The 23,549-nt window shown below is 36.3% G+C and overlaps 1 protein-coding gene across 2 annotated transcripts in view; it reads right to left on the bottom strand.

Annotated features, from left to right (window-relative positions):
- The window catches only part of brinp2 (bone morphogenetic protein/retinoic acid inducible neural-specific 2), a 121,560-nt gene that overhangs the window by 40,379 nt on the left and 57,632 nt on the right, over nucleotides 1–23,549 (bottom strand). For both annotated transcript variants that reach the window (XR_006926244.1, XM_046852431.1), the window contains exons 3-5: nucleotides 18,038–18,228; nucleotides 13,095–13,276; nucleotides 5,519–5,624 (exon numbers count right to left, since the gene is read on the bottom strand). Coding sequence is in view for 1 of the 2 variants with exons in the window: in XM_046852431.1 (XP_046708387.1) it covers nucleotides 5,519–5,624; nucleotides 13,095–13,276; nucleotides 18,038–18,228 (479 nt within the window). In the remaining variant the exon portion in view is untranslated. The remainder of the gene's footprint in view (nucleotides 1–5,518; nucleotides 5,625–13,094; nucleotides 13,277–18,037; nucleotides 18,229–23,549) is intronic.

The raw sequence follows: 23,549 nt of genomic DNA, 5'->3' as shown, positions 1-23,549 counted from the left end.
AGACAGGGGATCAATGTGGCATTCTCTCACCATATCCCTGTGCTGATCTTTTGATAGGAGGTGATGTGAGTATTGAAATTCATTAGTGATGATGTGCTGGGAATTCATCCATCATATAGGACTTAACAGTGCTTACTACAGGGGGTGGAGAGTATATACAATATATATTTTTTTATAATTTAGTTGTTGCTTTTGTTTTTGCTGGCAACAATGTCGTCAAATTGAGCGTTTGCAATCAATATCGTAATGACGAACACCACATACAATCATTCGATAATGAATACGTTCGCTATCCATCTGCTGGTGAGATTGATCCACATTTTACAGCCCAGCTGCGAGTGTTGAGAAACTGCTAATTATATTATCTGAGAAAAGCTCTTCTCAGCTTCACCAGATCTGACACCCATCAAGAGAGAATCAATTCCTTTTTCTCTCAGCTTTTCAAATTCTCCCTCCTGGTATGAATATTTATGAGACGCGTTTCTCCAGTATTTATTCTCCGAATTGCAGGAAAACAAGAGGCGTAATTAGATGCAGTCTTCCTCTCAAGGCCTGGCTTATGGTGGGTTGCGGATCCAACAGTGTGGGGAGGCACACAAAAGACAGCGACTTGGATGGCTTTCATTCCGGATAAGGCTAAATAACAGCTCTTGTGCCCTCTCCTCCTCAATCTCAGCCTTTTCATGGAGAGAAACAGAGAGATATGTTTTTTTTTCCTCCACAAACGCTTATTGCAGCCTTCAGTAATATCTGCAGACTAAATTATATGTATTGTGTCCAAACTTCTGATTATGGTTTTTCCACTTCTCAGGAGAAATGCTAAAATCACCTTAAAATAATAAAAAAGTCTAGAAAAAGTCTTTCTTTGAAAGAACTGATGAACTGACAGAAACAGGGGCCTCAGGCATTTTCCGTCCAGCCACTTTTCTCTCTCTGCTTTAGACATGCCCCTGCCTCAGCTTATTAAAGTAGTTACATGGCTTTTGTCAGTAGGGAGATTGCTTCAGGAGGTAGCAGTATTAAGTGGGCTGACTTTTAAATGTCAAACTCAAGAAAGTGGCAAGTACTGGCACAGGCCACGTGTATAATTAGCACTGACACTGGCTTTCCTTTTACTGCCATTACTATTTTTACTATTTTTTGTGCTGTGGTCACTTGTGGTGACACATCTGTCATCGGGGTATGAGGGAAATTTAGGTTAGAGCAAAAGCTTCAAATAATCTCTAACTTCCTCTAACAATGTAGAGCATTCATAAAAACTTCATAAAGCCTTATTTGACCAGTTTTTTTTTCTTCCACAGGTACATATTTTTCCCTCTCTAGGCAATTAAAAGGGAAATACATAGACTTACATGGTGTAATATAATGTAATTACAGCCTACATGTGCAATATCTATGAAATGAGAAACTTTCAAATGTCAAGTGGTTTATGCACTGTGAGTAAGAACTTTACATACAGTACAGTCTCCTCTAACATTTGTACAGTAAGGCCAAATCATTTAATTACTATACACTAAAGACTTTTGGGTAAGAGTTTTAATGATAAATATTAAATGGATCAGAATTTCAGCATTCATTTCCTAATATTTACATGTAGACAAGTTAAACTGCTGTATGAATTTCCTCTAAATTAATTTATATGCAATTCTCTGTAAATTTGCAGACAGAATGTTTCTATAGACTTCAAATATATTCTGCTGCCATCGATAAAGATCAGTGAACTTGCTCCAGAAATGGCTATGCAGGCCCATATCATGATAGTACCTCCATTGTTCTTAACTGATGAGCTTGCATGTGCTAGATCATGAACAGATCCTTTCTTTCTCAGCACTTTGGCCTTTCAATCACTTTGGTAAAGGCAACTCTTGACTCCAGACCTTGTGTGGATCATCACTGTATTCCATTTTTTTCTCTGATTTTTCACTCTCACAATGGGTCATGGCCACCTGATCTGATCTTTTGGTTGGTTTATACTTGTTAAACAACAGTCTTCACAGAAACCCAGGGTTCAAACCAAGATTAAGCATTCAGAGATATTTATTGTATAAAAATTCAGTCTAACAGGGCACACTTGGTAATAAGAAACACATTTGTAATGGACACTAAGTATGTTTATATTGAAATATCTGTGGTGTGCACAATGATTCTGGTGCTAATTCTTTGGGTAATTATATTTTTCCGGCTCCTGTTCAAAGTTTGTACTTTGTAGCGCAGTAGTCCTGGAGCACTTATAATGGCAGTTAAAAGAAGAGATAATGTTTTCCCACCATTTTCCAACAATGTTCAGAAATGCAGAGTGGCTATATTAGCTTTGGAAAGTAATATGAATGTAAGAGAGCTAGCAAACTGAAACTCAGCCACACTGAGCGTAGTCGGAGTGAGAATAATAAAAAAATGAAATTATTAAAATTAAAAAAGTATATATATATAGATTTCTTTCTTTTTTTTCCCCTTAAGCCCAAATCTTTGTTTAGCTGCTCCTCCTCCTGTCCTTCTTACAGTCATCCTGCAGTTGCTTCTAGTCAGGTAGAAGATATTAATTCTGCACCACTCCCATCTGTATCAGCTCCTCAAACTGCTAGAGGCTGGGATTTTGTTCTGCTTTGCTTGTCACTTCTATAGTGCTTCAGAAGAAAGCATCTGCTAAATGATTAAGTGTAATTAGATGTAATTTAAAAGTAAATATAAAAGTAACTTTGTAGCTTTTTGTTCCCTTCTAAGGAACTCTTGGGGTCACAGCAATTTCAGCTTGTTTCATCAGTCCCAATCCATGTCATTTATTCAAAGACGTTTTTCAGATAGTCATACACACAAAAATGGATTTATAAACATTCTTTATACACCTTGATACTTTTATTTGATCATAGCCAATTAATCGTGTTATTAAAAGCACAGAATCTGATCCAAAACTCAGTGGTTCTAAGAAGCGTAAATAGATTGGAAACCAATTTGGCACTTGCACATATGTAGGAAAAAATAAATCTTTTTTCATTGAGAAAAAAAATCTTATTATATTATATTACTATTATTATATTTAGGAGATGGCCAGAATTTATTTCATAACAAAAGTTTGAAAAAATGGGATTTTGTTTTTTACATTACTATTAAAGTAATAAATGGATGGATGGATGGATGGATGGATGGATGGATGGATGGATGATGGATGGATGGATAATTGGATGGATGGATGGATGGATGGATAGATGGATGGATGGATGAATAAATGAATGGATGGATGGATGGATGGATGGATGGATGGACAGACTGACAAATTCACTTGACTAGCAACACTTATGATCTCTGCTCACATTTATAATATTATTGGAGAAAATTTAAGGAGCATATAAACATACACACAATGCAACACTGCAGAGAGGAACCAGATGTATGATACACATAATGCAGCTGGCACCCACATGCTATATTTCAAAATTGAACCTCAATGTTGCACTGCCTTAATTTTTACTAATGCTTCTGTATAATGTTCTGATTGTGTCTCTATGTCGATCCCTTTATTGGCCTGTTCTTTAATTTGTACACAGTTTCCCAGGTCAGATCTTCATTTATCTGCCTTCTTACACCCCTTTATTGCCTTCTACAGAATCATTGATTTTTAATGTATGATTTATGCATGTTGTGTTCCTGTTCGTTATTTCTGTTTTTCTTACTTTCACTCATTTCCCATTTATATAATAAATATAATCTGTGTTTAACATTAAAGGTCCTCAGATATGAACTCCAGAACAAACTTTCTTTTGTTCAATAATAATAATAATTGTAACTTAATGAATATAAGTATTGAATTGTGTTTAAAACTACGTCAATTCATATGCATTTATAACAAAGAAAACAGAAAAAACAAAACAAAATAAAAAGAAGATAGATTTAAGTGCAAAAACAATCATTAACATCATAATTATTTCATTGCCATACAATAATGTTGAAAACAGGAGTATATGTAAGTGCGAATAAATGTGATGAAATAATGAAGAAACAAAGACAACAGCTAAAATTCTAAACACCATGAAACATGAGCATAAGCAACATGAACTAAAAACAATTGTGGAAGATCATAGCTAGATGAATGAAAGAAAGAAAGAAAACACCAAGAGTGATGTTAGAATATTTACATGTGCTAATTGCTGTGAACACGAATCAGGTGCAGTGGCTTGTGGGAAATATAATCTGTGTCCTGACAATATAGATATGGATTCACTTAGTGTTTTAACATGGGCATCATAAGGATGGAAACAAGGCAAGTGGGAAATATGACAAACAGATTAACAAATGTAAAAAAGTATAGTGCAGCATGAAAGAATGTGAATGTGAATACCAAATGCTTTCTGTTTCTCTTCCTTATTATGAATGCCAGCATTAATTCATCTAACTGCAATACTCTAAATCACAGTCTGCCGTTCATGATGTGTGAACACTAAAAATTCTCATATGCTGTCTGTTTAATCAATCTAAATTAAAGTGAAAGGATTACACTTCTCTACGAGTGTGCTGGAAAAGCGGTACTGAGAGAGCAATAATAAAGTACCCAATTAAACCAGGGTCCCTGACCACCTTTTGTCACCTCAGCTCATGTTATTATTTATGTCCCACTTTCTCACCAAATCCCATGCCTGCCAATCCTTACCCACACAATCATAAAGACGGGTTCAAAGACCAAAGCCGATGGCACAGGCCTGAACTGCGATCTTATTAATGTCACGCATTATTCTATTGAAAAGCTCGGCTTTCTGAATAATAGGCTTTACCTTTTGACACTTCGCAGCTTTCGGTTAAATAATTTAAAGGAGTAATTATTTTTGTGGTTTTCTATATTGAAATTGGGAATTATATTGGTATCAAAAATCTATTGAGCTTTAAATCACATAATTGCTAAATTAGCACAGATCAGATATAAAGTAGGGCTATTCCATTCTATTCTCATATATTGCTTTATTGCTGTCAAGACATTTTTTTAAATGTATGCATTAGAATAAAAATATATGTTATTTATAAATATTAATTCATATTTATATTTAAAAATGATAAATATTAATAATAATAAATAATTTTAAAAAGTAATATTCGGGGGAGGTAATAGCTCAGTGCTTAAGGTTCTTGGTTACTGATTGGAAGGTAGGGGGTTTAAGTCCCAGTATTTAAAATATAAACAAGGTCCTTGAACCTCAGTGCTCCAGGTTAACTGTATAATGGCTGACCCTGTGTTCGGACCTCAGCTTCCTACCCTATGCAAAGAAATAACAATATCCCTGTGGGATCAATAACTTATAATATAACTTGAGGACTCATGAAAAAGTCAGTTCATTAATTAATTAATTCATTCATTCATTCATTCATTCATTCATTCATTCATTCATTCATTCATTCTTATAAATTCTAAAATGTTAATGTCTAGAGATCCTAGCAAACATCCTTTAAGGTCTATGTTATAATAAAGTTACAGCAGTGATAGTGTGATAGTGTAATCATGCAGCTACGCAGGTAAGCAAAAAAGTTGTCATACCTTTCAGATGGATTTTATTCTCGGGGCTGTGCACCAGCACTGAGCTGACAGAATCCAGGCTGTCGTAGTTGCTGCATCCCAGAGGTCCTGTTCTGGTCTCTGTTACCTAGGAAACAAGGGGATATTTTACCGCCTTATTACCGCTGAAATCATGCACCTGTTTGTTGCGCTTTAATGGGAGAAGAGCAATGAGGCACATGGCTGTTGTCAAAAACAAACCAAAGTCATCTGGAGCAAACAGCAGATCTCGATTCAGTGTATCGCAGCCCATCGCAAAAGGCCATTTGACCCAGGCTTGCATTTAAATCATATAAAAAAGACAGAAAAACTCATTAATTTACTATTAACATCTATGAGCAAATGTTAGAGTACGAGCTCAGCCCTTATTACGCAGATGACTTTGTCTTTCCTAAGATATAACTCTTCCTTTCTTTCTTTATCTTTCTCTGCATTTGTGACTCAGATCGCTGGTTGAAATAACGAGTTAACACCATTTATTATTGTATACCTGTCCACATGCATGCCATTAGTTTGTTTTGGTTTTAACAGGCACAGCCAATGCCCCTTGAAGGAAGATTATAGAAATACTCATAGACTGAAATTAAGACGTCACAAAACATCAGGCCAGTCTTCATCGTCTACTTCTTTTTATGCCAAGTATGGGTTTACAAACCTTTGGCGTAATCATGATTGTAAAGTATTCTGTCTAATATACTTTTAGGAGCCCTTTACACCCCTTGACCCCTTTAAATTTACAGTACCGTACTGTGTGTGTATATATATATATATATATATATATATATATATATATATATATACAGTACAGACCAAAAGTTTGGACACCTTCTCATTCAAAGAGTTTTTTATTTTCATGACTATGAAAATTGTAGAGTCACACTGAAGGCATCAAAACTATGAATTAACACATGTGGAATTATACACATAACAAAAAAATGTGAAACAACTGAAAATATGTCATATTGTTGGTTCTTCAAAGTAGCCACCTTTTGCTTAGATTACTGCTTTGCACACTCTTCGCATTCTCTTGATGCCTACTTTGAAGAACCTACAATATGACATATGTTCAGTTCACTTTTTTGTTATGTATATAATTCCACATGTGTTAATTCATAGTTTTGATGCCTTCAGTGTGACTCTACAATTTTCATAGTCATGAAAATAAAGAAAACTCTTTGAATGAATTCAATTTTTGGTCTGTACGGTATATATAATATATATATAAACTTCTGGTCTGTACTGTATATATATATATATATATATATATACACATAATCAAATTGAAAAAAATTAATTATATTGATATAAGCAATGTTTGTACAGAAGAATCAGTTAAATAATCATGCTTTTGGGGTACTAAGTGCTTTTGTTTGTGTGTTTAAAGATCCAAATTCAGTATAATGCTGTATAGCTACCCTGGCTGTGTAGGTGGGTCTTGCATTTACTTTTTTACAAATCGGCCATAAATCTCACTGCACTCTAAATTACTATTTCTTTTCAGAGATTAGCATTCAAAACACAGTATTTACACAGTTCCTGTAACTTATTACAACTACTTGTGTTTTCAACTACTCTCATTATCTCCTGCACCTGTTTGGTATTGGTATTCTCGCACTATATAATCTTAGGTTTGTATTCAAGATGCTTCTCCAATATAATTAACAATATTGAGATGATTCTGGGTTTAAAAACACTAATGGAGTGTTTCGTGAAAAAATCTATGCCTCATACAGTATATACTGTACTGTAATCTATATTGAGCTTGGTAACATTAGGAAATATTTTTAATTGGTTATATAAAAATAAATAGAGTGACTGAATATATCTGTAATGCAAATCTTAGTAATTACAACTACAAGAAACTACCTTATAATAAAAATAATATTTATAACAAGAATAAATGTGTATAGAGTTGACTCACTGCAGTTTCCCAGTCCCAAGAAAATGTATCATACCCAAAATTAGGACACTTCCATGTTTGTACCACTTTTGGCAGAGTCTGCAAAATGAAATCCCCACTACATTAAAAATAAATCAGATGCCAAAATGAGAACTAGGAATATTTTGGAAAAGGTTAGAACTTTCTTTCGACCAAACAAACTAAATGAAGATTTGAGTCTTGTAAGGAAGGAATGACCCTTGTCTAACTGAGAAGTTACCTTTTATTGTTTAAAATGCAAGTGTATCTTTACACTTAAATCTTTAATGAGCAACAGTAGCAAAACAAACTGCCTTAGATGACATGAAGAAGTAACCTTGAGGAACCAGACTCTGGAAATCTAGCCTCTTCTAAATGATGCCAGATGTGTGATTATAAACCATTACTGTGTTTTTGGAGTATTTGGTGAATGATTTAGTTTGCCGGGAAGGAGCCCGTCTCCTCCTGGTGGCACCTCGATGGCTGGGCAGACCATGGTTCATGGACCTGGTGTCCCTCCTCGAGGAACATTCTTAGTAGGTGGATTGTGGATGCTATTTCATCTTCATATGAGTTCTTTGGTTTTCCCGCTCCTTTCGGGGTCAAGGCTCACTCCACTCGGACTGTGGTGGCCTCAACGGCCTGATCCGCTGAAGTCCCACTCCAGGACATTTGCAAACACTTAAACACTTGGCAAGGATTGGTCAGTGTGGCATGATTGGACACTCGTTCCCAAAGCGTTGTGACACAGCTCGAGTTCCTGAAAGGTTACGTCTTTAGGTTACGTATGTAATCTTAGTTCCCAGAGGGAACGAGACGCTGGGTCTCCGAGCCACAATCCCTTCATCCCTGCCGGGCTTCCCTTCTCATTTTTCAGAAGCTATTAGCATTTTGTGGCTTCCTGGTCGTGACGTCACTCCGCCGGTGGCCTTGCCGTTGGCGCCGTTGTCGTTTCACACACGATTCAGAGCATGAGCAATGCGGAAGTGTTTCCAAATCGTTGTGACGCAGCATCTCGTTCCCTCAGGGAACTAAGGTAACATACGTAACCTAGAGACGTTTCCATGTGGAATATATAACAGTCAAACTGGAGTCAAAGGTCAACTATTTATCTGTCAGCAAAACATTAAATCTATAATCTTATAATAATTAATTAGCTTGTGATGCTGTCCTGATGTCCTTACATTTCAGTGTTTCTTATATTAACTTGTGAAACATAAGGTGCTTGAAGCAATGCAAGCTTTAATCCCAGAACTGCTATTTATAAAAACAATACAAACTACAGTGCAGACCAAAAGTTTGGACACACCTTGTGTGTCCAAACTTTTGGTCTGTACTGTATGTGTGGGGAAATTTTACCTCTGGCCCTTTAACCATAGCTCTATGACCGGCTTGTGATCTGACTTACTTGTACATTTCTCCTGATATAAAAAAAAGTCTATGAATTGAAAAGTATATAAGTGTGAGTCTTAATCCTATACCTAATTTTCCATTGGATTGAATACCAACAGCTCAAGGCTGGATTGAATGCTCTGAAGATAGACTTGTTGGAGAATTTCTATAAAATATTTTGAAATTCAAAGCAGCATGTACAACTGAATTTTTCTGGTTTGAAAAAAAAAAAATACTGTTACCGCTTTTCTGCAGCGCACTGAATGATGCATATGCTGAACTTTTAGCAATTTGCATCTCTACAGTGTATTGGTGTCCATGAAAACTTTTGGAATTTATTTCACATTCACAAAAGCAGAACTGCGAGACTCCAAGAAATATAATCTGATTCATTTTCAATTATTTTTACATTTTCAATTTATTTTTTTAGAGTATAAAGAGAAATATGACAAATTGCAATTTAAAAAATATTGCTCAATCCGCACACATCTGCACTGAGAGATCAGCAGTACAGTGAGATATGAGGATTTGTGCAGGGAAAAGCTGTGAAAATGTTTTATATGCTAATTACAGAAATATATATCTTAACAGAAGGAAAATGGCATCGTTGCAGCTGTATATGGATGTCATCATTAAAATGTTTGACAATGAAATGATATACACCAGTATACCTGTCAAACTGACTTAAACTGGTAACTATGAGCTTCCACAGACTTTTCAAAGAACACACCTTGAGAAGGAAAGGGCAAGTAGATGACAACTTCTTAGAACAGGCAGCAGCCACGTTGATAAATGAGGTACTTAGCCGAACCCAACATATCATATGTAGCGTTTTTTTTTTTTTTTTTGCCGATTTGCTCACTGCATATGCCTATTGTGTCTCAACAAATGGACCTCATTTCTCATCTTGGCTACTGCCATTTTATTTCAGTCATCAACTTTTCCTTTCTTCCTGTGTCAAAACAGATGAACTATCAATATCTACATGTACAATTTAGTCAAATATTTAGAAATATATTATTTATTTATTTCAGATAGGAACTGAATGCATTATGCACCAATTTGATAAAATATTACACTTCCAGTTTTACTAAACTGAATCCCACGAATCGCAGGCAGCACTGTATTCACAGCAATAATTATCACCACAATCTCCACAGCATAATTGGTGTCTCTAAGATATAATATGTGAGATGAAATGAAGAGAGCATTACAAGGTGAAAATTAAATAAGCCATGTAGCAGTATAACAACAGCAGTGATTTTACTCTTTTACTGAATCCAGTCGCACATGATGAGTTTAGGGTGCAAACGATGTACCTGCCCAGTAAATGTTATTATTAGGACATGTTCAATGGTAACGTCAACCTTTATTTGTATAATATTTCACATGAGCTACATGCACGTTAAGTTTGCATCTATATTTGATAATAATGATTCTACAGTATAGACTGCTATAAACCTGTGCACGTGTCAGGACAAACAATGTGCATCGGAGAAACAGACAAATATTTGTTCATTACTGATTTTACACATTTCAAATTGAATTGATTTGTTCTATCAGTATGCTTGAAGCATATCAAAGTAACAAATAAAATGAAATACTGGAGGTCTAGAAAAAAAGAAAAGTTTCAACCATAATTATTTGCATATTCTTGCTAGCATGTTGTAATTTTTTAAAGGAACAGCCATGAAGATGTTTGATTTCTTGGGCTTATTAACATTATTAATATGCCATGGCTGGCTATAATAGAAAAGTGAGAAATTCCGATCACCGCAGCTCTTACTACAATCTAGCATATCATTTATATATCTTCAGATGACTGAGCTGCTTTAATGCTTTCCAAGTCCATAAAGCAGTGCCCAATAACCATAGAAATACAAAGAGAAACACATCACTCAGAAACACATATAGTGGCTGTAATAACAATAAATCCTCACAAATTCGGAGAATAGTACGATGCACATTAACAAAGCTCAGTACACAAGGTGTAACTACTCATGTGTAGTCTGATATGGTTTAATCAATCCTGTACACTAAACACAGGGAAAAACAGGCACAAGCACCATGACAGGGAACTGTGCAATATTCTACGGTAAGACAGCATGCTCCATGAAATTCAAACAAATCATTATTATAACTATTAACTCAAAAAAAGTCACTCTGCCTGAAGAGCCTTTTTTCCTTTGATATAATTATTATAATTGTCATGCTTAATATTGTAGCTGTTTTTTTTGGGGGGTTTGTAATGAATTATTTTTCTGCAATATTTTGTAAATCGACAAAAATACTGTTACAGAGAATTAAGAACTACATTTTCAGCACCATTTTATCTACATGCTCCCTTTTTTTGTAAACATTTTTTCATACTACTCCCTAAAACTAAAACACAACCCGGTAATTAAACAGTACAATAATGTGGGACCGCTTAAATTTCCAGGTTTGCAGATTTTCCCCAAATCCATCAGGCCCAGCTGCATGTTCAAAGGGAAGAGAGAATACAGTGCGTTCCCCTGGGAGCAATAAGCTGAGCTGGCTGTGGACTGAGTCACAGGCAACATGCATATGGGAGAGACTCATTTATCAAAACTGCCTGCGCTGAAGGGACGTTTAGCTAAGGACTTTGAGTAACGCTGCATAAGCCTGAATTCCGATGTTTAGGAGTCTGCCGACTGTGAAAGGATTTTAAGCGCAGATTCTCTGCACTTCATTGGTCTTGACAGCTGACATTACTTAGACACCATTGCCACTTCTCTTGGCAGCACTGGCTATCTACAGCCATCTGCAGACAGATGAGGTGAAGGGTCCTCTTCTTCTCCTAGTTAAAATGATTGTGCTTGCTCTGGGGACCCACTCATGATCACCCAGTTTTCATGACAGGATGGAGCGAACTGGTCTGTGTTTTAGCAGAGTTGTGTAACATTTGCTATTTTTGCCACTTTACCCATTTTAAGAGAGATACTGTATGCAAAATGCCCTTGAGCATTATCACCAAATCCAAGACTCCTTTAATATCACTCAAGAGTTATTTATTTATTTATTTTCACTACAACTTTTCCATGTTCCAGGTCAGAGCTCAAAAACAATGTCAACTCTATCCTATGCAGAGGTGACTATTAATAATATGCCATTTTGACAAATGAACATATTTGGAGGGTCCTTCATGTGTAATTGCATTATTAGGCCAATATTATTGAAGCAGAACCGGGAGCAGAAATACATGGCAAAGATGAATTGATACTCAAATTGTAGTTCTTAATCCCTTCTCCATAATGACTACATGTGCAGGTTTTAATTCATTAATAACATATAAAACCCGAATCTTTAAAACTTTCTTAAAAATACCCTGCATTTGGACACGCCACAGTGCGCTCGTCACCCAAAACACTTCAAAATGAAAAAAACACAGCACAGGGTAGGAATTGTGGAAAATGCGATCGACTTTACTATTTGCCTTTGATCCTGATCACATATGTGATGCGTGCCTTGGTAGAGCCGTCTACATATATTTCACAATAGGTGCCTTATTATGTGGAGGTCCTGCAAAGTCTGTAAAAGCAGCCTTTGTGTGTGCCATCACACTCCTATTTTGGTGAAGGAGAGCGCAATTGATCGTCCTTTATGGGATTATTGATGGGCCTGTTAAGACCCACTTTTGCTTTTGGTGCCCAATTCGTCAGTCTGATCTGCACAATGAGCACTAATAAAAAAAAAGGGTTGCAGTGTAGGCTTGATGGCCTTGTAACATCTCATTAGCTTTTCTGCCATAAACACATTGGGCAGGTGGTGCTGCTTCATGCTTCATTCAAGAACATTCTGAGAACTTTGTATGATCACTTATGAGTTCCTTATTAGTTTTAAGCATTTCCTTTTAACACTAATAGTTTTATAAAGCATGCGCCTGAAACCTTTGAGAAAAATCCACGTTAAGTGAATCAGCCATGTCTCATTCATGGCATGAAGCACTTCCTCAAAGACAGGCTAAGAGAATTGAATTGCTGGAGAATTACAAACAAACTTCCTGTTTAACTTAATATATCTATAAAACTCAATATATCTATCTGAAAAACACACTCTATATGTTCTGTGATTTATTTCGATGCACAGAAACAAGCACTAAAACCCCCACAGAATATTTCCGATGGCATGACAAGATCCGGGGTAAATAAATACATCTAGGGTTAGGTTGAAGGGTGGATATTTGTGAGACATGCATTAAACAAAGCAAATAAAAATATTCCCTTGTACCTTGATGGCTGAAGTGGCGATCTGTAGGTGGTGGAGCCTCCTGAGGGTGCTCTCTCTATCGGTGAAATAGGACGCAGCCAGCTGGTGCAGGATTTCCAGGGACACTGTCGAGCTGTTGCCATTGACCTCGGACTTCTTGCTGAGCTTCTGTTTGTCCAGGAAGATGGTGAGAGACTCCTCGCCTTCAAAAGAGATCCACACAGAGCCCAGTGTGAAAAAGAAAAGCTGGAAGAGGCAGGAGGTTTCACTTTCACAAGACAATGTGAAGTGACAGCATATCCTACTCTGGCTAGAAAAGTAGTTTTGGGAACTGTGAGCTGTCCAATGCAACTCTATGAGATCCGAATGACAGATAAGCAGCTCAAACTCAAACTGTCAGCACATTAAATATGGAATACAGTGCAGAAGAAGCTTCCTTTTCAGTTTGCCAACATTTTTGGTCTATTTTAGTTCCTATCCCAACTGAGTCAGGTAAAAAGCATTCTGCAGCCCTTGATCACCTGGCTCAGGTGTGCTGGCAGAAAGGATCAGAGAAATATGTGAAGTGAGTTTGGATTTTTTTACAGTATAAGATGAAAACAAGCTTTATATACTCACATACACTCAGACCTCAGTTTAAATTTAGCTTCTCAGACTGATTTAGGATTTTTAGCAATTTTCTACAGCATAAATCAATTGCATCTATTGAAAAATTCAAATACCTACTAAAAGGTGGCAATTTTTTTAAATCTATTTTTATTTAAAAGATCACGGTGTTTCTTTTTAGCGATAAGAACATACAGTAAATATTGTTTTCTTTAAAAGAGGAGCATTTAAAACCTTCAGCGCAACACACATTTATTTACAACATGTTTTCTTTCATTGGATCAAAAAAATAAAAATAATTTTTAGTCACAAAATATTTGTTTTAATAATGCTATATGTTTTAAATAAAGCACTAAAATCCACCATGAAACACACACGTGGAAAATTTCCATTTGGTGTCCTGATGATTTAAGTAATTTAAAACACCTTAATTAGTTTAAAACATTTACAAGAATATTTTGTCTTAATGCTTTATGTTGAGTCTGGTTTCACTAATAATAAACATGCACAAACATGCATTTGTCCATAGCCATGTAGATTAGACTATTAAAAACGTGAGTAATAATTTAAGGTTCAATTAGAACAGATACAAATGTGCGATTAAGTTGCGATAAATCTTTTAATTAATTGACAGCCCTAATATATAAATATATACTGCTACCATTCCTGTGCTGCTCTCTGTTCTCAACATTCTCTCTATTTCCCAATGCCCCTGATTTAGCTCAGGAGGTAATTAGTAAGTCCGTTGTAAAACGTGTTTGTGAGTTGATGTAAGTTGAGAAAGCCAAAAACTGTGTACGGAAGTAAATTCCCAGGACTGAGTATAGAGCCATTGCTTCGGAAATTCAGAATTAATAATAATGATTAGCGCTAATTAGGCTTTTTTTTTTTTTTTTTTTAAGGAAGAGCTGAAACATCTCACTATATATTCAAGACCTTTTACAGTGACACATAAAATGTCGCTAAAGTGCATCCCAGCTTTTTTTAACAATATTTGAGATGTTTTGACACATTTCAACTGATTGGACACTATTTATGCATTTATACACACACCAGTCAAAAAAGGTTTTCCAGAAGAAAATGCAAAGCGTAGCTGCATAGCAAAACAGGACCCTACATCTGTTCACATGACCAAATTCCGCAAAAAGATAAGAAGGGCCTTGGTAATAGACGTGAGCAAAAACCTGATCAGAACTCCAGCTAAACTTTAGAGATCATGTTTGAAGATAGCAGAAAGTTGCAGAAGGTCAACCATCGCTGCAAAATAATAACCAGACAGAGACCTCTCATCGGTGTAAGACACATGAAAGTACCTGGTTGGAATTAGATTTTTTTTTTTTTTTTTTGCAAATTCCAAACCAGCTTTCATGTGTCTTGTACTGCAGAGAGACAACTATTAAAGTGAGATTAATCCAGAAATGGGATACATCTGAACTAAATTTCAGTGTTGGAAATTTCTTTTAACAAATCTGGGTTTTGCATTGTTATTATGGAGTATGGAGTCTGACAAATAAATAAATAAATAAATAAATGCTTATATACATATATACATACACACATACATACATACATACATACATACATACAGTGCCCTCCACAATTATTGGCACCCCTGTTTAAGATGTGGTCGTGGACTTCTAAAAATTCTCCTTTTTTTTAAAACAACATAGAACCCAAATGCAAAAAAAGAGAAAAATCCAACCTTTCATTTAAGTACATAACTTTGGTGGTAAAAAAAATCATACATTTAGAAAAAAAAAAAAACTTGAAATCATGTGTCCCACAATTATTGGCACCCATAACAATTCCTCTGAAAAATGTAATTGTTTTTTTTTTTTTTTTATATTTTTCTGTAGTTGCTAAGGTTGGTCAGGGTATCTAGGGACTTTTAATTAGTAATTCATGATTTCCTGTTTCCCTGGGGTATAAATATGACGTGACACAGAGGCCTAATTCTCTTACCCATTTGTCAACATGGCAAAGACAAGAGAACACACCATTCAAGTAAGGCAGATGTGTGTCGACCTTCATAAGTCAGGCAATGGCTACAAGAAAATAGCCACTCGCCTTAACTTGCCGGTATCTACAGTCAGAGGAATCATTAAGAAGTTTAAAACAACTGGAACAGTGACAAACAAGGCTGGAAGAGGTCCCAAGTTTATCTTGCCACAACGCACAGTGAGGAGGATGGTAAGAGAAGTAAAAAAATTTCCCAAGCTCACCGTCACAGAATTGCATCAAAGAGTGGCATCTTGGGGTCACAGAGTCTCCAAAACAACCATCAGACGCTCTCTACATGCCAACAAGCTGTTTGGGAGGCATGCAAGGAAAAAGCCTTTTCTCACTAACACTCACAAACGTAAACGCCTGGAGTTTGCTAAGCGGTACTGGGACTTCAACTGGGATCGTGTGCTTTGGTCAGATGAGACTAAGATTGAGCTTTTTGGCAACAAACACTCTAAGTGGGTCTGGCGTAAAACAAAAGATGAGTATGCCGAAAAGCACCTCATGCCCACCGTGAAGTATGGTGGAGGATCTGTGATGCTGTGGGCCTGTTTCTCTTCCAAAGGCCCTGGGAACCTTGTTAGGGTGCATGGCATTATGAACGCTTTGAAGTACCAGGATATTTTAAATAAAAACCTGATGGCCTCTGCCAGAAAGCTGAAGATGGGTCGTCATTGGGTCTTTCAGCAGGATAATGATCCAAAACATGTGGCAAAATCTACACAAAAGTGGTTCAGCAGTCACAAACTCAAGGTCCTCCCATGGCCATCTCAGTCCCCAGACCTCAACCCAATCGAAAACCTGTGGGGCGAGCTAAAGAGAAGAGTGCATAAGAGAGGACCCAGGACACTGGATGATCTAGAAAGATTGTGCAAAGAAGAATGGTCAAAAATCCCTCTCTCTGTGTTCTCCAATCTTCTGAAATGTTATAGGAGGAGATTAAGTGCTGTCTTGTTGGCAAAAGGAGGTTGTACAAAGTATTAACATCAGGGGTGCCAATAATTGTGGCACACATGATTTCAAGTTTTTTTTTTTTTTTCTAAATGTGTGATTTTTTTACCACCAAAGTAATGTACTTAAATAAAAGGTTGGATTTTTCTCTTTTTTTGCATTTGGGTTCTATGTTGTTTAAAAAAAAAAAGGAGAATTTTTTTAAGTCCACGACCACATCTTAAACAGGGGTGCCAATAATTGTGGAGGGCACTGTACATACATATATATAGTACAGACCAAAAGTTTGGACACACCTTCTCATTCAAAGATTTTTCTTTATTTTCATGACTATGAAAATTGTAGAGTCACACTGAAGGCATCAAGGGCTATTTGACCAAGAAGGAGAGTGATGGGGTGCTGCGCCAGATGACCTGGCCTCCACAGTCACCGGACCTGAACCCAATCGAGATGGTTTAGGGGTGAGCTGGACCGCAGAGTGAAGGCAAAAGGGCCAACAAGTGCCAAGCATCTCTCGGGGTGGCCAAGAGTGTGCAAAGCAGTAATCAAAGCAAAAGGTGGCTACTTTGAAGAACCTAGAATATGACATTTTTCAGTTGTTTCACACTTTTTTGTTATGTATATAATTCCATATATAATTCCATATGTGTTAATTCATAGTTTTGATGCCTTCAGTGTGAATCTACAATTTTTATAGTCTTTGAATGAGAAGGTGTGTCCAAACTTTTGGTCTGTACTGTACATACATACATAAAATAGCATTTAAGCTACTGCTACATAAAGGGATCAGCATATATTCTGAATATACAGTACAACAGCAGATCATTAAACAAATTCAGTGGAAACCACCGGCAACTTTGCTTTTGTCTTTTTTCTCTCCGAATGGAACCGGAGCGCTATTGCGATGTCATTCGTATACAGCGAGCGGCCCCCGTCCTCGTTTTCACTCCTGCCTGACTGGTTAATTACCGGCATTCACTATAGCTTTGCCACTGCATTAGTCTCCCTTGTCACTGTAGCTTCATTGCACACAGCTAGCAATAAGTGGCATCATAATTAGCATCCACATCTTAAAAACACAAGGTTCAGTTAATATCACTGCTGTTGACACCAGTCTGTTCATCTGTTCAGCTCGAGTAATGGAACTTAAGGATGAAGGAGGTGTGTAATGTCTTCTCCTGCTGAAAAAAAGTGGTGTCAGACATAGCAGGGGAAACTGGAAAGCCTACAAATGTGTAGCTTCCAAAAAGAATCACAAACAAAGGATTCATAGAATATTTATTGCACAGACTAAATGGGAAGATGTGCCCTTGCACTCTCTCTGTCAAATTCTCTTCTTACAAGAACTTGTCACCGAATGGGAATCTGTACAATCAAAGTAATTTCTCATAGTGACAACTTACCCCCGAGTGTAGCTGATACTAAGAAGTGAGTGCCGTATTTTTTGATCAGGTTTTCATGGATCTGCTGGAGAGTCGGCCTCCTTCCAAGTAGCCTGAGGTTGCGTAGGAATTCAGGAGACAGAGGCAGTGGAGCCTTGAAGAAATCTCTCTTCTCTGTGGCCAAGCTGTTCACTTTCCAGTGACTGAATTCCCTGCAGGAGGGGAAAAACAAACAGGGAAAAAAAAACTTACAGGACTCAGCTTAAATTCAGCTGTGTTGAGGATTGGGATTCAATTTGCATTCAGATTTTGTTGTAATGCTGCCAAGTATTAGTGTTGTGTGTATGTGTGTAAATATGCTGAAGCAAAAACATGAATATCAGCAGAACACAGGCTAACCTTACATAAATATGCATCAATGACATGGAGCCGAATGTCGACACCTTTGAATTTAAAATGGGATGAGCATAATATAGCTTTTTAAAAGCTTTACAGTTTACAAGAATAACCCTGACTGCAGGCTTTACTCTCAGTATCTAAAAATTGTGCTTTCACAATTACTCATATATTTGACTATATAATTGTTTAGGTTTAAACTTAAAAACTTGTTGAAATTGATTTGAATAACGGAAATTCACAAAACAGCATCTGTATGTGATATATTAGAGTTGCCTTTGGGAACACTACAAATCTGCTGTACATCCAGACTGCCTTTAAAGTGTTAGATAAAGGAAAAAGAGCAGTGCATTTGTTCTGTCTGATCTAAAAGAGTTAATTAGCAAGCCAGCCTGCTAGCCATGCATAAGCTAATGATGATCGATGGTCTTTAATTAAAGGTTTTAGCAGCATCTGATTGCACCTGGAGCTCAGTTGGTAGAAAGAACCTCAGATATCATCTTTGCACGTTAATGCTAAAAAAACATATATTTTTATTTAAATTCATATATAAAAATATAAATACTTACTGTACATTTCTGTACATTTTAGAGACTGTAGTAGCATTGGCAGTTAGAAAATGTGAATGTACAACAATTCATTATACAAATAATTGTAGGCAGGCCTACAAAGAGCATCTTACTATTATCTTTATTTTTTCCAACTGAGGAGCTTTATGTTAAAAGCCCTCCTCAAGGGCCCAGCATTGCTGTGATTTGAACTGACAACCTTCATATCAAAAGTCCAACATCTTAACCACCATAATGCCATTTCCCATGTAAAGTAAACTACTATAAGGGAAGTGATGAAGGCTCTGGCTTACTGATCAGAAGGTCGACAGTTCAAACCCCATTATTGCCAAGCTGACATTCTTGGGCCCCTGAGCAAGGCCCTAACCCTAACTGTGTTCCAGAAGGGCTGTGTCATGTCTGACCCCAGCTTTCCTAACATTGCTTGGATATGCGAACAAAGAATTCTACTGTGCTGTAATGCGCATGTGATACGTACTGTAGAAAAAAAACTTTACCCTATATAAACCTGTATACTACTACTGTAAACCAAAAATTGTTTATTAGCTACTGTTACAAAAAATTCTAAGACATTTTATCTACATTTACTGTAATTATGTACAGTTAAATTAGTCAAAACTACAATTATTTTAATTGAATTTATAGTGTTTTGTGCAACATTATTTCAAATTGGCCTTTTGGATTTAGATGACTTGTGTTGAATTGTACTACACCATTACATTGAAAGTATTCCACAGTGCTGCTGAAATTCTCAAATCTGATTAGTTAATTTTCTATGAGCACAGATCTGACAGTAGCCCCAGGAAAGCAAACAACAGATTCTGATACATTATAATATATCTATAGTAGCAGGCGTTTTCCTGGAAATTTAATAGAGGATGTGTGGAAAAAAAACGTGCTATTGTTAAACCAAGTAAAAAAACAACATATATATATATATATATATATATATATATATATATATATATATATATATATATATATATATATATATATACTGTGATATGGCTAAGATTCCTGTGTAAAACACTTTATATTTAATAATCTCCATTCCCAGCTTCTTTATAACATGACAAGTCGGGGAGGAGTTGATTGGTATACAGTGTGAAAACAGGACAGGAACATGTTTCTCAGACATTAAATGTAACACCTTAAATCAATAATAAGTGTGTTGTTCTTTATGTAATAAAAATTGAATCATCGAAAAATGTATGCCTTTTAAGCATAATGAAGCATTTAGAGACATTGTATTACCAGAAATGAATCAGTTTTGGGGTGGTAACCCTTCACACCAGATGATCATTGATTATTTTTCTGCACCAGGTAATGTTTTTTATTCCTTACACCCCAACGTGAAGCTAAAACAAGAACCTTATTAGAAATATTAGAAAAGGAAAGTGGGAGGACACATAATAGTCCTTAGACACACCATTAGCTCAAAAGGTCCTTCTACTGTTGCCTAGTACCCTTTTTTTAGCGAACTATATATTAATTCAAAATGCCAAATGTACCAGCTTCAAAAGGAAAAAAATTATCTAGTTAACTTAAATAATTTACAGTAGATGATACAGCAATTTGTAATAAAACTGCATAATTAAATAGAATATGCACATTAGTGAACTTTAGTCATTTATAGTTCATGTGCGTCAATGCCATCTAACTCACTGCATGGCAAGTCTCAATGTCTTCTGACTGAAAAAAGCTCTAAGATTAAATTTATTTCAGATCAACATTCCTGGATGCAATGCAATACAATTTTTAGTACATTTGCTGTAAATACTATTAGCACTACTCATTTTACCTCTATCAATAGAAGAAATGCATTACAGCATTATTGCAATGGCTTGACGGTGATTGAAAGTGACAATGCATTTTTAAATACTTCTGCAAGCAAAATGACATCCACTTGTCTTTAATATTATCTGTATGTTTATATTAGGCTAAAATCACTGACAGAAGAAGATGTAGGGAGTTACATTGAGTTTTTCAGTCTAGTGACTGAAGGTATGAAGTTGTGCAGCTGAAGATGCTCAAACATTGAAAAATAAGATGGTGCGGGAGTTCATTTCTGATGGGTTTGTGCGCTGCTCACATTCCCCTAGAAATACAAAGAGAATGAGTTTGTAAGACAGACCTGCTGATCTGCAACATTGCACTCCGTCAGATAGAAACTCAGGGTTTCAGTCTCGAGTATGTTAAGCTGTCAGTCAAAGCCATAGCTATGAAGTTTCCATCCTGAAAACCCTGACTTCTTGAAACCTACCAATTATTCAAAATTACACAAAACATCGACCCAGACCATCAAGAAGGGCATATAATTGGGATTATTTTCTCTACTGTCATCTTGAATTCAGCTGTCAGAAACATGGGCAAGTTCAGGTCTGGTTTATAGTGTGAGCTGCCTTTATAGAACAGCTGGGAATAACAAATAATTAGCCGCCATTTCTTTTTTTCAGTGCATTCTCACAGTGTTTGTGCTCAGCAATAAAAATACGAGTTTAGTGACATCCCTGCATTTTTCAGAAATGTTCCCTCTAGGAGAATCTTAAATTCTCCAGCTGCAAAGTTGCAAGATTTCATAAGCATCTCTTTCTTTCTTTTACTGTAATTAGAATGTTTCCTCCAAATGGGATAAACTATTGTGCTGTGTGCCAAAAGCTCGGAGCGTTCCTCCCATTGCCTTTGCATCAAGCTGAATAGCCCGAGACTCCACGTCTTCACTCGAATTAAACTGAATCTCATTAATTGCTTGCTGGGAGTTTTTGGCGTTGAGTGCTTTAATAAGATTTTCTGCCTTAATTCTTCTGCAGTGTGCAATGAGAAGAACATAATAAAGCTCAGACTCCTGTGGTATGAAGTGAACATGCATCTTGTCAGGAAAAAATTATTAATGTACAAATCAGCCTTTGGGGCACCGAAATGGGTTCATGTCTTAAATGGTTCCGTTCTCTGAACACTACTCTATTTAAGGGGTGTGTATCATAGTCAGTGGGTGTGGCTTTAAATTCCATCATAGTCAAGGGATGTGACTTAAAAATCCATCATTGTCAAGAGGTGTGGCCACCAAAGACTTTAAAAGGCATCCTAATAAAGCAGTATGGCTTTAAATGTAATAATTGGCAATAAAAATATTCTGGTTTCATTTAATACTTTTTTTTTGCACTACAAAGGCATGTTTGTGAAAGGGCCATGCATTAGAAGTCAGAAGACACTTAAGTAAATTAATAATTTGCTGTCTGTCTGTCTGAACCAAAGAAATTAAAGTGAACTATCTGTACCAAATTGAACTGCATATCATCATATTTTTTACCACTGTGTCGTATTGCATTGAATCAGATTGTGTTGAATCAAATCAAAATAGGATCACACTGCATCATAATAGGGGTGAATCATATCGCATTGCATTAGTAGCTGTTCATATGTATCTTTAATGTATTGTTTCATTGGTTAATGCATCAGCTCAATGCACATCCCTAGCTGTTATAGTAAGGCAGCATGGCTTTCCATACCATATAAAAGCTTTAAAGTCCATCATTGTCAAGAGTTGTGGTGCGAATAATTATGATAACCAGGGGGTTTAACTCTGTCTGTTTCTAAGAGCTATTCTATTCTATTGTATTCTATTCTATTCTTTCTTTCGGCTTCTCCCGTTAGGGGTCGCCACAGCGGACCATCCGCATGTTTGATTTGGCACATGTTTTTACGCTGAATGCCCTTCCTAACGCAACCCTCCCCATTTATCCGGGCTTGGGACCGGCACTAAGGCTTGTGCAACCCTAATGGCTGGGGTTGGTTCCCTGACCGGGGATCAAACCTGGGCCGCAGCGGTGAGAGCGCCGCATCCTAACCACTAGACCACCAGGGAACCTTTATTCCATTCTATTCTATTCTATTCTATTCTATTCTATTCTATTCTATTCTATTCTATTCTATAAATGCCATCATAACTACCAGTAGTTCTAAACAACATTATAGTCAGAAGGTATGACTGTGTATATCATTATTCTTTACAAAATCCAGCCCTCAATAGCATCAAATGCCCTTTTTTTTAAAGGACGTGCCTCTAAATGCTGTTATTGTCAGGGTCTTTGGCTTTGTTTAAACAACTAGAGCAACAGCGTTCCCCCAAATAGACCCAACACAGTGCCAATTTACTCCACTGACAGTGACTTTGACACTGAAAATAAAGTGATTTAAAGAGTTTTTTTTTATTTTTTTATTTGTGCACCTGCACATAATAAATATGAGTCTAAAATCAGGAGAATACAAGAGGATGTACAAAAATGTAAAAAAACAAAACAAAACACCCCTATAGAAATATACGTATAATTTTAATTTCTTAAATAAATGTAAAAATGTACAATTCTGGAAGCTCCCAGAAAAACAACTAATTCCTTTATGGTGCATTACAAAGCAAAACAGTAACTAATGATATTTTAATTTAAAATGTTAATACACTATTTGGACAAAAGTCTTGAGACACCTGATTTTTGGATGGGGTAGCATTATATTTTCCTTTCACTTGAGTCAGCCAGCTCCTTGAAGATATGGTTTAAATGAGTTGAACT

This window comes from Silurus meridionalis, chromosome 6 (assembly GCF_014805685.1).
Source record: "Silurus meridionalis isolate SWU-2019-XX chromosome 6, ASM1480568v1, whole genome shotgun sequence".
Lineage (NCBI taxonomy): Eukaryota > Metazoa > Chordata > Actinopteri > Siluriformes > Siluridae > Silurus > Silurus meridionalis.
The sequence above is the reverse complement of the archived record's forward strand: the minus strand, read 5'-3'. Positions and strand labels throughout refer to the sequence as shown.